Source organism: Anopheles gambiae, chromosome 2, assembly GCF_943734735.2.
Source record: "Anopheles gambiae chromosome 2, idAnoGambNW_F1_1, whole genome shotgun sequence".
Lineage (NCBI taxonomy): Eukaryota > Metazoa > Arthropoda > Insecta > Diptera > Culicidae > Anopheles > Anopheles gambiae.
In genome coordinates, this window is record NC_064601.1 from 98,863,180 (window position 1) to 98,876,165 (window position 12,986).

Sequence of the window (12,986 nt, forward strand, 5' to 3'; positions counted from 1 at the left end):
TTCATGTCAAGGGATTAAATGAAGCATCTTGTTGGAATATTCTTTTTTGTGCAAGATTCATTATTCGTTGCTACTTTTAATTTGTTATTTGCAACCGTCAGCTCCTGTTTATGGTTGATTGGAATACCCACTTGAGTTGTTATCGCAATGAGATATGAGTTAAAGTGTTACCGTTGTTGTAATGATACGACTAATCTGATTAGCACAACGATGAGATTAGCCCTAAGGTTGGAAGTTTGTGCAAAAAAGGAATCACAATGAGTCCTACAGCTAGACTACCCCACATTAAGCTACGTTTCTTTCTAATCTCTCCAAACCAAGGTAAACACATAGTGAATGCACTTATTCCATTCTATATTGAACAACCAACACAGTCTTCAATAAACACAACTTTTACACGTTCGGGTTGAAGCGCGGCCAGTTTCGGATCTCGTTGAAGAAGGCATTTCCGGGGCAGGCAGTGGCAACGGCCTGACGATGTCCGATCAGCCAGTAGTTCGAGGCAATGTGGCCGAGCGACACACCACAGCTGATCAGCTGCTGGGCAGCGTTGCGGGCGGCCGCATTCGGGATGCCGTTGGTGAACGTGCCAATCACGCCCATGCCGACCGAGCGATCGTTGTAGCCGGGAGCGTGAGCGCCCTGGCGGCCCCAGCCGCGTCCCTCGTACGCCGCACCGTTCTCACCGACCAGGAAGTTGTAGCCAATGTCAGCCCAGCCGTTGCCGTCCATGTGGAAGGACTGGATGTTGCGCATCTGCTGGGCGCAGGCCGCATCGGTCGTGCAGGCCGCACCGGCCGTATGGTGCATCACGACCCACGGGGCCGGACGGATCGGCAGCTGGGCGGTGTTGGCGGCACGGGCTCCCCACTGGGCGCGGGTCACGATGCGCGGGCACTGGGCCGAAACGCCCGCCAGGCAGATGCTGGCCAGCACCAGAACGGTCGCGAACTTGTTCATCGTTGTACACTTCTAGCAGTTGTGCGGGTTGCAGTGGAAATGTTGTCCTGCGGGCCCCTAATCCGCACGTTTTATAGACATTCAATTATTCGTTATCGGGGAGTCACCAGCTAGGCAAACAGGGTTTGCTGGGAATGTCCCGTAAAATAAGAGCGTGCCGTGTGAAAATCGACCCATACTACGTCACGCTGCATATTTTGGGCAACGATAAACACACGCTTGGATCAGATTAAGCCGTTAACCAGTACAATACGGCACGATTGGACTCCCGCAAGGACTACCGGCAGCGGTAGTAGAGTCGTGTGCTCGATAAGATAAGTGTACCAACTCCAGTTGAGTGACGTCACGAGCTGTGTTTTTACCGGCCAGTTTGCATTACTTTTGTTTGCTGATATTGTTTTACGGCGCGTAAAATCTAGAATATGCCATCGACCCACCTAGCTATCGGTTACATATTTAAACCATTTGCTCCGATTAGATGGGCGCTACTTCGTATTGTTGTTTGTTTACATTACATCTGCCTATCAAAAGTGGATTATCGTTCTACCTCTTGTGTACAGCATTAATTGGATCAACTTGCGTGCTTGCTGACATCGTGCTCTGCCCCCTTAAGTTCGGCAATAGATTCTAAGCAAGACAACTTATAGAAGAAGATAGAAGATAGAATAGAGAGCAAAAGTTTTATACTTTGATTACAAATACAGACCTGCGTATTTGTGTCGTACGAATAGATGAACACACGTTTGAAGATGTCCAAAATTCCACCCAATTCCGGTCAAGGATGAAGGCAGCTATAACTACAAATAGGTAATTCTGTAGCTGGGGTTATATTTTTCCGTTATAGGTACAGTACTCACAACTTCTGCACCTCTTCTGCAGTTCATCGAGCTTCTGAGACATAGACACTGTCCAAATCTCATTTAGGCCGTCTACAAAGACAGATGTGCTTAGTGGTAGGCCATCAAGAGTGGTCGGCGTAGTGGTTGAGGTGACAAGACAGCGTAGAGGCATCCATCATTAAGGTCCGGATAATTGATTGGCAGACAAAGGCGCAATCCTCGGGACATACAATTTTGACAGAAATACAAATTTAAATACAACTTCTGTCACTTGAAATGGAATTTTGCTCAATGACAGGTCAGCTTAACCGGAATTCCAAGCGAGCCTGTAATGTCTCCTAAAGTTGGCACCCTAGCTATGCGATCATATGGAGCTTTAAAACTCAATGGTGGACCGAATGGAGCTGCTGAACTAGTAGATATTGTGTTTTGGGAAGCTTATTTGTTAACTTCCTACAATCTCTTCAACGTAAGCGACAAGCATATCCTCGAGGGTAAGATAGAACGTGGCATGTAGTTGTTGCAGTTCGATCATCTTCCTTCTTGCATATAGTTTAGATGAGGTCCACAACCCACAACCCGCCCCCCTCACCTACCCTGTTGTGTGCGACAAAAAAGGTTGCCTTCCCCTGGAAGCCGAAGAGATGGTGATCGGTCTCCTGTATTATGGAAGAGACCGATACACGCACAAGCGCTCTCTCTTACGGACCGCGATAAGAGTCAGAGGTGCGTGCTACACCTATTGTGAATTGTTAATACATATTTGATATGTGGTGTTAAATAAAATTGTACAAGTTTTAAACGTTACAACAGCACCATTTCTCAAAGCGCTTGGAAGTCAAGCATATACATCAGGCGTTGAGTGGCTGATATTGTATCCCTCAAAGGAATAGGTTTCTCCTCTTTCCACATCTCGATTTAACACTTAATGTCACTACAACCTACCTTCAGCGTTACGATTTTACGTGTCCAATAGCATCAAACCAATTGCTTGTTCCCAACTCTATTGAGCTAAAGTCTTGAAAAAATAAATCCCCTTCTAGCGTAAACAAACACCAACCGTAATCCTAATATATTCAAACGTTTCAGTAATGTTTTTTTTTTCAACATTCATACGAGTACACTAGGCATGGGCAAAACGATTCTTTTCACCGAACGCGAACGAACTAGTTCGCTCACCAAAAAGAACCGAACGCGAACGACGATTCTTTCGTTCTTTGTTTCATGACGTTTTTATTCATAAAGAACGCTCGTTATCTTTTTCATTTATCCACCATAGACGCATACTGTAGCCAAAGAAGTACTCATTCTGTGGTTGAAACCAATCATTTAAAAAACATTAAACACTCGGCTGTCTGGTCAACACAATCCATCGCAAAACCGACCAAAAACTAGCATGTAAAAAACTAATACGAGCAAAAATGTCTCCTGCATATATTGTACCCCATGCCTTATACACACTTAAGGATTCTATTTAAAAAAAAAACTACTTAAATATGGATCAACATGATGAGCGCAATCAATTCAGTCCAGTTCATTCGCGAACAATGAGTAATCCGTTTGAACGGGCTCGATCTATTGAATTGTATAGGTATAATTTCCATACCAACAGAACACAGATCGAACACCAGTTCGAACGCGTTCGATGAATTCAGTTGTGTAGCTACGATTTACACACCAACAGAACACAGATCGAACACCAGTTCGAACGCGTTCGATGAATTCAGTCGTATAGATACGATTTCCACACCAACAGCACACGTATCGAACACTGCTGGACAAATTCGACGGCGTTCGAGGAATTGAGTTGTATGGGTACGATTTCAACACCAACAGGGTACATTTTGATCTCTGACGACCCGTTCGCACGGTGCGAGAAAGAGCGAGAAAGCAATATGATTTTGCACGTTTCATTACCACATTTATGTGTGCCGTCGAACACTGACGGAACGTTCGAACGCGTTCGGTGTAGTCAGTTTCTTCCAAAAGTCCTGGTCGTTCTTTTTGTTAAGAATCTCGTTCGTTCGTTCACTTTACCGAACTGTTCGAACGGTGCGATTCTCGTTCATTTTACACATGCCTAGAGTACACTGTACACTGTACTGGTGCAGGTTGTGTTGTTCCCCTGGCGAGACCTCTTGGCCTAGCAAAAACAAATTTGTCTCCGTTTACAAAATACATGTAGCTGTACACAGTCTTGTAACTGCAAACTGTTGTTTCGTCTAGAAACGGATTTTATGTTTGATATGACGCTACAACTAGTACATGGACCCAACTGTTCATAGTGTCGTCTTCCACTTCAAACATCTCTTCCGTTATCTTATCGTACACTTAACAGAAATTAAGTGTTCTATAAATTAATTAAATCAATACCATTAATCATGTAGGCACTCACCATCGGGGATTTTCTGTACAATATGTAATAATATCATTAGAATTCTAGAGCATATGATACAATCGAAGTAAGTAAGACCCTACCGTAGCTTCGATGAGGTACACGGCATTCACGCACTTTTTGGGGAAATCCACCTTGTGCTCTTAATTGCCATTGTGGCGTTAATTCCTGAGCCTATTTCTGGTGTTAACAATACGACTAGACCTCCCGAGAAGAAGACTTCCACTGCGTCAGAGCGCTATTCGCGTAAAGAATCTCGCCCACACACCGACAGTAAGAAGGACGGCTAGATATCGATAAAGTCCCGTATTAGATTACGCGCTCGCGATGCGTGATTAGTGCCGGCACGGGACTCAAACAGAGCTTCCGTACAATTACGATAAGTAATCGACAATTCTGGTTGGCTGATAGTAGATAGGAAGGATAGGCGGCAGTGAACCGCGTGGCTGCCGCGTGTATATAAACCCTCAGTACCACGTTCACTTTCATCAAGTTTCGCCCTGGTAGTAGCCACCGTAACCGACAAGAGATCATCAAGAAGATGAACAAGTTCGCGACCGTTCTGGTGCTGGCCAGCATCTGTCTGGCGGGCGTTTCGGCCCAGTGCCCGCGCATCGTGACCCGCGCCCAGTGGGGAGCCCGTGCCGCCAGCACCTCGCAGCTGCCGATCCGTCCGGCCCCGTGGGTCGTGATGCACCATACGGCCGGTGCGTCCTGCACGACCGATGCGGCCTGCGCCCAGCAGATGCGCAACATCCAGTCCTTCCACATGGACGGCAACGGCTGGGCTGACATTGGCTACAACTTCCTGGTCGGTGAGAACGGTGCGGCCTACGAGGGACGCGGCTGGGGCCGCCAGGGCGCTCACGCTCCCGGCTACAACGATCGCTCGGTCGGCATGGGCGTGATCGGCACGTTCACCAACGCCATCCCGAATGCGGCCGCCCGTACCGCAGCCCGTAACCTGATCACCTGCGGTGTGTCGCTCGGCCACATTGCCTCGAACTACTGGCTGATTGGACATCGTCAGGCCGTCGCCACCGCCTGCCCGGGCAATGCGTTCTTCAACGAGATCCGCACCTGGCCGCGCTTCAACCCGAACGTGTAAGAAAGGGGCTCTCTATCTCTCTGCAAGTGAAAGACGCTAACATCCACTGCTCAAAATAGAATATAAGCTTACTAAACTCCTTGTCGTATAAACGAAAACGTTGAATTTGTTTTTAAGTATTTGGAGTTCAAGATGACACCTGGAAAAGCAAAGGGACAGGAAGGGAATTCCATCGTGAAGGTTTACGGGGTGCGGTCGATTTATTACGACCATTGTGACAGGTGATGATGTTGTTCAATTCAGCAACAGAATGCCATAAATCGATCCCATTACGGTAGTGCAATGATGATTGATAAGATTACTATCATTATGTGCGCAGTGTGGGACAAGTGACGTTTGAGTTAGCCGATGGTGGTAATCCACGTGAGTTTTCTCATCGATCAACGGAACGTAGTTGGTGTGGAAGTGATGGCACTTTTGGAGCAAGACATCTACTACCAAACTTCAACAGACAATGATCTTGATTAGTTTTGATAATATGATTTAACTTGGATAAAAGACCTTTAACTGCAATCTGCATAACACACTAAGAACTAAGCCACTGGGCTGGTACAGTGGATTTTCTTGGTTGTCTTTTAGTCCTATGACCACCTCATGATACTACCTGGAGTGTCAAATGTATCCTTACTAATGTCTAAACAAATACAAACAAATATTGACTCCGAGGCTCCAGACCAGAAATTAAAAGCTTAACTAGACAACTTAACTAGCAAATGTTGAGGTATTGTTTGGTAGGTTGTTTCATCTAAGATATTGGAAAGTCATGATAACTAATTCCAAAGACAGCAAATAGTAATAGGTTAGATCCGGTTCGAGCCTCTTGTTGGTAGCATATGTTTCTTTACGATGCTTCCTTAGAATATTGTTGTAATTGTTACCAAACCAACAATTCTTTACAAACACACGACACCAGAGATGACACGTGTAGCATTAAATATTGTACTAGTGGCTTGGAAGGCTGGGGATCATTATCGTTTGGACGTCGATAGGCGTTAGAGCTACAAGAACAACCTACAGCTCCACTACACATACCGTGTTTTAGATCTGTTGTCAGCAAACGTTTGATATTTCTTTGAAGAAATTCACGACTCATTCGTTTGAATGTTTGATATCAAAAGACTTCAACCCCCTTGCCATGCTCATTTGGGTAGTGTAAGCGCGAAACCTGAACCTGAAAAAAACTTAAGTGAAAAACTGCAAACAAACCAAATCGATGAATATAGTAAGTAAACACTTGCAAAAAGACAAAAAGAAAAGAAAAATAATAAATAAGTTGTGAAAAGGAACGTTTAGAGCGCTCATGTACTCGTCCTTTCGTTAGAAGTTCATCAACTGCATAAGTCCACTGCGAAGAATTACCGATTAAGTAAGTCTCGACGTAAATTGAACCTTGGACGGATTCAGTCTTCAACGGCGATAAATGAAACCCCTTAAGTCATCGTGCGCTACACGCAGCAGTAGCAACAGCAGACAGAAAAGATAAGCCATACGCTCAAGCACAACTATCAAAACTAGGAAAACGAATACACGAGTCTGATGATTCGCATTTTGACCACTCATCTATCGAATTACTATTTATGGCTTGTTGTCTGTGTGTGTGTGCCGATACACATAGATTACCCATTGCTGTAGGCCTTATCTAATCGGATAATGAAATTTACATTTCAAAATAGTCATTCAAAGAATAAAAATAGCCTCATAGCCGCTATAGATTTGTGTAAGACAAATTAGTCTTTGTTGGATTTATTTTTTCTTTATTTAACTTCAAAAATAGCGTGAAGCGTAACAAAGCGTTGCACATAAGGTATGATCGTTTAAAAAGGGAATATTGAAAATGGTAGCGACATTTTTCTTGCCTAAAGTCTTTCCGTTATGTCTTATGTTTTCTTTTGTTGTTTGTACATATATTTAAACATTTTTATTGTATCGGTATTGCAAGCTTATTGTCATTAAATTTCGAGCTTATACCACCAAAATGTATTATTGTCATAAAACGTTGCTCCGCGTCTTGCAGAAATCACTTTGAGCATGGAATTATTGTCCTTTCTTCTCCTTCTCTCTCTCTCTCTCCAACATTAAGCGAGTTGAGAGAGCTTCTCTGCCCCTAACAACGCGCCTCGTGTTTAGTTGCGCTTTTTGGCCGGAGTAGGCGGCGGTTTGGCCGCACCCGACGGGAAGATAATGAACAGCGAAAGCTGTACCGCGCTCAGTGCGAGGGCCATCAGATTTTGTACCTTGAGCGTTAGAAAACGATCATTAGGAAGCGTGCATACACACCCAAGCGTGCAAGGGCGGAACAGCAGGATACGTACCACCAGGAAGTTGCTGCGCAGTATGATACCGTACAGTAGCCAGGCGAAGGACACGACCGCGCCGAGAAAGATGATGGGAAATGGAAGCCCTTCGGTGCTTTTCTTCTTCAGAATGTCACCCTGAAAAAAAAGGAATCACAGGTGAGTGTGCTTTTACTTTACCCTTACAGGATTTGCCAGGAGTTCTCATAGTTGTGGGACACTTTATTGACTCTTTTTTATGGGAAAATAACTTAATATCATGGGAATTGGACTGTACAGCACTCTTGTTGGACAAATCCAATAGGAATTTCCAAAAAGCCTGTCCAAAAAGGGTGCCATATAATCAATTTCCAGAAGAGTCTAGGAAGTTTCTTACAATATGAGAACCCCCGCAAAACCCTGTAAAGATGGCTCCTCCCCCCCCCCCCCCTCTCTCCCCGCTTACCAGTCCGAGCAGCGGCATGCCGACCAAGGTCCACAGCAACCCGGTCAGGATGAGACCGAACCGGAACTCGACCAGCTGCGGGTCCTCGTACTGCACGTACGAAAGCACACCGGCGGTAAGCGCACCGGCCAGCCCGATCTGGCCCCAGACGGCCGTTTTTGCCGGCCCCTCGGTGTACAGGTAGAAGCCGCACACGTACAGCAGGTTCAGCGCCAGCCCGATAAAGTTCACCCGTATCATACCGTCGTCCCGCAGCATTTGGCCGAACTGGATGTTGAGCAGGCAGAACACGGTGCCGCCCAGGAAGGGCAGGGCGGAGAAGCCGCGCGTGTTGCCCTGGCGACGGATTGCGTTCAGCGCCAACACTCCGCTAAAGAACTGCACCACCGTTACGATGGCTGCCGTCAGCCCGACCGTATCCTTGTACGGCTGCAGTGCAACCGCGATCGATTCCATTGTCCAGTGTCCGGGGAAAGCGTGCGTATTTTGCGTTACCCTGCTAACAACAAACTAACCGCACGCGATCGCAGTTGTGCTTACGTAACGAACCTCCGTTACTCGAGAGAAGTTTCGATTAGCGATTGGGTGATGCTGCCGTTTAACGACCTCCTTTCTTTTCGGCGCATCAAATCTAACGCCTTTTTGGCTGGCTGACTGATAAGCGGACAAGATTATCTCTTGCTTCCACTGCACGGTACTTTTGGAGGTGTTTGTTGTTTTTTTCACTCTGCACAGCTGGTGGATGATGCGTTTGTTCGGTGAAATAATGACCTCGAACAGTGTGTCTTGTTGCAGGCCGGGAAAGGGGCAACGTTGTCTCGGGTGAACGGTGCGGGACGACGGGTATGCTGGGTCGGCTAGAACCACTTCGCAGTTAGGCCAGATTCTGTTGGACCGGATTTCGGGTGGGGTTGGGTGCAGTGTTTTCACCGCCGCGGCCTACGCCGATTGTTTATGTTTTGCTGCGGACAATTTTGACATTTTGAGCCGCAAGGCAGCGCAAGACCGGTTGAAAAGGCTTTTTGCGTTCAAAAATTCCGTTGTGCTTCGGAGCAAGGTGGATTAAAAATATCAGGTGGTGGATAAGGGCCTTTGGGGGGTCTTTACGACATTTTAAAACCGTTAACTAATGGTTTCCGCACATAAAGAATAGCAAATAGAAAATATTTCTTTGTTACTACGTGTTATCTTAATTCTCTTTTCTCTTTTCAAATCTTAATCTCTTTTCAAAACCAACCATAAAAAACAGTACTTTTTTGGCGCGTAATACTTTAAAAATTTATTTTCAGTAAGAAACTTATTCCGCCTTCGTTTTAATTCCTAACAATTATTGTCGATGCTGTTAACTGATACGCAATAATGCAATGTAGTGAGCGATAATTATTAAGTTATTCGCTGTTTTGACGATTTTAGTATAGGACTGCCCTGTATAGTAAGAGCAATTGTATTGAATGAAGAAAAACTGCAATAGCACGAGGAATTGATTTTCATCCCGGCGTTTGTATGGCCGTTGCCCACTGTGCAGTGGTACGTGGAAAACTTTCACAACAATCCGAAGCAAAGGAAAGCACTCGTCCCGTTTGTTCTGTGAGATCGACGGTGAGGGTGCGGATAATATCATTCCGGTTGTTGGGATTTTTTTTAGGATCGAAAAAATGGTATGGTTGGTGTCCGGCTTTTTTAGGTTGCTGGTTCCCGGTTGATGGGATTCAGCTGGTTTTCCTGGATCGTCTGTGAATGCCCTGTTCCACGGACCGGTCGTCGATGCACTCGAGGTGCACCGCATTGACGAGCGGCAGTAGCAGGATGCAATCGGCGCGGCCGAGCTGGCAGCGAAACCGTTTCTCGGTGAGCCATTCACGCCGAATGAGTGCGATCAAGAGCCGGCTGCATACGTTCGATATATTCGCTACGCGCACGATCAAACTGTGTAACGATCAGTGCTGCAAAATGTCACTATCAATGTCATAAAAAAATATGACTGAAACAAAATCCATATCAGCATCACGTACTCAATTGTGATAATCAAAGGTGATACTCAGAACGATTGCTGTGACTAATACATGCTCATGACATGTTTGCAACCATCGCTTGGTCAGTCACTATATCACGACTTTTTTTTGCTGAGATCAATTTTGCAAAATGTCACTGACATAGTCATGACAAATTCTGGCTGAAACAAAACCATCTCAGCGTCACGAGCTCTACTGCGAAGATCACAGGCGAGGGTCAAACAGTTGGTGCGACCATCGCATGCTTGGTGACATTGTGTGCAACCAACTCGTGTTCAATCACTTGGTCGCGACATTTTCAGTCGGTGATCATCGCGATGGTCACGGGAGATATGCGGTGCGTGCGAGTGGTTTCAAGAAACAAAATGAGCATGTTTACTCGCTCTGTTTGACCTGACAGATAATCAAAGCAGATAGAGGGAGAAAGCATGCTCATTTTGTTGCTAGAGCCTACGCGCCAAGTATATTCCAAGAATGTCGCGATTATCTCCGCTCAACAATGTCGTGACCAAGTGAGTGATCAAAAGTTGGGTGCTAAACTAAATAGGGGGTAGGGGGTAGGGGGGGTGGTTGGAGGGGGGGGGAGGGGAAGAAGGGAAGGAGGGAAGGAGGGAAGGAGGGAAAGAGGGAAAGAGGGAAAGAGGGAAGGAGGGAAGGAGGGAAGGAGGGAAAAAGGGAAGGAGGGAAGGAGGGAAGGAGGGAAGGAGGGAAGGAGGGAAAGAGGGAAAGAGGGAAAGAGGGAAGGAGGGAAAGAGGGAAAGAGGGAAGGAGGGAAAGAGGGAAAGAGGGAAGGAGGGAAGGAGGGAAAGAGGGAAATAGGGAAGGAGGGAAGGAGGGAAAGAGGGAAATAGGGAAGGAGGGAAAGAGGGAAAGAGGGAAGGAGGGAAAGAGGGAAAGAGGGAAGGAGGGAAAGAGGGAAGGAGGGAAGGAGGGAAGGAGGGAAGGAGGGAAGGAGGGAAGGAGGGAAAGAGGGAAAGAGGGAAAGAGGGAAAGAGGGAAGGAGGGAAAGAGGGAAGGAGGGAAGGAGGGAAGGAGGGAAGCAGGGAGAGAGAGAAAGAGGGAAGGAGGGAAAGAGGGAAAGAGGGAAAGAGGGAAAGAGGGAAAGAGGGAAAGAGGGAAGGAGGGAAGGAGGGAAGGAGGGAAGGAGGGAAGGAGGGAAGGAGGGAAGGAGGGAAGGAGGGAAAGAGGGAAGGAGGGAAGGAGGGAAAGAGGGAAGGAGGGAAGGAGGGAAGGAGGGAAAGAGGGAAAGAGGGAAGGAGGGAAAGAGGGAAAGAGGGAAGGAGGGAAAGAGGGAAAGAGGGAAGGAGGGAAAGAGGGAAAGAGGGAAGGAGGGAAGGAGGGAAGGAGGGAAAGAGGGAAAGAGGGAAAGAGGGAAAGAGGGAAAGAGGGAAGGAGGGAAGGAGGGAAGGAGGGAAAGAGGGAAAGAGGGATAGAGGGAAAGAGGGAAGGAGGGACACCCTCTTTCCCTCCTTCCCTATTTCCCTCTTTCCCTCCTTCCCTCTTTCCCTCTTTCCTCTTTCCCTCTTTCCCTCCTTCCCTCCTTCCCTCCTTCCCTCTTTCCCTCTTTCCCTCCATCCCTCTTTCCCTCCTTCCCTCTTTCCCTCCTTCCCTCCTTCCCTCTTTCCCTCCTTCCCTCTTTCCCTCCTTCCCTCCTTCCCTCTTTCCCTCCTTCCCTCTTTCCCTCTTCCCTCTTTCCCTCTTTCCCTCTTTCCCTCCTTCCCTCTTCCCTCTTTCCCTCCTTCCCTCTTTCCCTCTTTCCCTCCTTCCCTCTTTCCCTCTTTCCCTCCTTCCCTCTTTCCCTCTTTCCCTCTTTCCCTCTTTCCCTCTTTCCCTCTTTCCCTCCTTCCCTCCTTCCCTCCTTCCCTCTTTCCCTCTTTCCCTCTTTCCCTCTTTCCCTCTTCCCTCCTTCCCTCTTTCCCCTCTTTCCCTCCTTCCCTCCTTCCCTCCTTCCCTTTTTCCCTCCTTCCCTCCTTCCCTCCTTCCCTCTTTCCATCCTTCCCTCTTTCCCTCTTTCCCTCTTTCCCTCTTTCCCTCTTTCCCTCTTTCCCTCCTTCCCTCCTTCCCTCCTTCCCTCCTTCCCTCTTTCCCTCTTTCCCTCTTTCCCTCCTTCCCTCTTTCCCTCCTTCCCTCTTCCCTCTTTCCCTCTTCCCTCTTTCCCTCTTTCCCTCCTTCCCTCCTTCCCTCTTTCCCCCTCCTTTCCCTCTTTCCCTCTTTCCCTCCTTCCCTCCTCTTCCCTCCTTCCCTCCTTCCCTCCTTCCCTCTTTCCCTCCTTCCTCCTTCCCTCTTTCCCTCTTTCCCTCTTCCCTCTTTCCCTCCTTCCCTCCTTCCCTCTTTCCCTCCTTCCCTCCTTCCCTCTTTCCCTCTTTCCCTCTTTCCCTCTTTCCCTCCTTCCCTCTTTCCCTCTTTCCCTCTTCCCTCTTTCCCTCTTTCCCTCCTTCCCTCCTTCCCTCCTTCCCTCCTTCCCTCTTTCCCTCTTTCCCTCTTTCCCTCTTTCCCTCTTTCCCTCTTTCCCTCCTTCCCTCCTTCCCTCCTTCCCTCCTTCCCTCCTTCCCTCCTTCCCTCTTTCCCTCCTTCCCTCTTCCCTCTTTCCCTCTTCCCTCTTTCCCTCTTTCCCTCTTCCCTCCTTCCCTCCTTCCCTCTTTCCCTCTTCCCTCTTTCCCTCCTTCCCTCTTTCCCTCTTTCCCTCTTTCCCTCTTCCCTCTTTCCCTCTTTCCCTCTTTCCCTCCTTCCCTCTTCCCTCCTTTCCCTCCTTTCCCTCCTTTCCCTCTTTTCCCTCCTTTCCCTCCTTTCCCTCTTTCCCTCTTTCCCTCTTTCCCTCTTTCCCTCTTTCCCTCTTTCCCTCCTTCCCTCTTTCCCTCCTTTCCTCTTTCCCTCCTTTCCCTCCTTTCCCTCTTTCCTCCTTTCCCTCTTTCCCTCTTCCCTCTTTCCCTCTT

At 47.5% G+C, this 12,986-nt stretch overlaps 3 protein-coding genes across 4 annotated transcripts; 1 reads left to right on the forward strand and 2 right to left on the reverse strand.

The window, feature by feature from the left end:
- Positions 1-333: 333 nt before the first annotated feature.
- LOC1276947 (peptidoglycan-recognition protein SC2) lies at positions 334-1,847 on the reverse strand. 2 transcript variants are annotated; one of them, XM_061643633.1, is made up of 3 exons: positions 1,818-1,847; positions 1,667-1,757; positions 334-1,600 (listed from the first exon to the last, which is right to left on the reverse strand). In XM_061643633.1, exon 3 carries the CDS (start codon positions 958-960, stop codon positions 394-396), a length of 567 nt encoding a protein of 188 aa, XP_061499617.1. In that variant the 5' UTR covers positions 961-1,600; positions 1,667-1,757; positions 1,818-1,847; the 3' UTR covers positions 334-393. The 2 variants fall into 2 exon arrangements, with proteins under 2 accessions (XP_061499617.1, XP_316359.1); XM_316359.2 differs by lacking the exon at positions 1,818-1,847 and having other exon boundaries at positions 1,667-1,768.
- A 2,218-nt stretch (positions 1,848-4,065) lies between these two features.
- On the forward strand, positions 4,066-5,400 carry LOC1276948 (peptidoglycan-recognition protein SC2). Its single transcript, XM_316360.3, has one exon. It carries the CDS (start codon positions 4,736-4,738, stop codon positions 5,300-5,302), a length of 567 nt encoding a protein of 188 aa, XP_316360.1. The 5' UTR covers positions 4,066-4,735; the 3' UTR covers positions 5,303-5,400.
- Positions 5,401-7,012: 1,612 nt separating this feature from the next.
- On the reverse strand, positions 7,013-9,015 carry LOC1276949 (sugar transporter SWEET1). The gene is made up of 3 exons (XM_316361.5): positions 8,042-9,015; positions 7,615-7,734; positions 7,013-7,536 (listed from the first exon to the last, which is right to left on the reverse strand). The coding sequence occupies exons 1-3, from the start codon at positions 8,495-8,497 to the stop codon at positions 7,426-7,428; spliced, it is 687 nt and encodes a 228-aa protein (XP_316361.2). The 5' UTR covers positions 8,498-9,015; the 3' UTR covers positions 7,013-7,425.
- Positions 9,016-12,986: the final 3,971 nt, after the last annotated feature.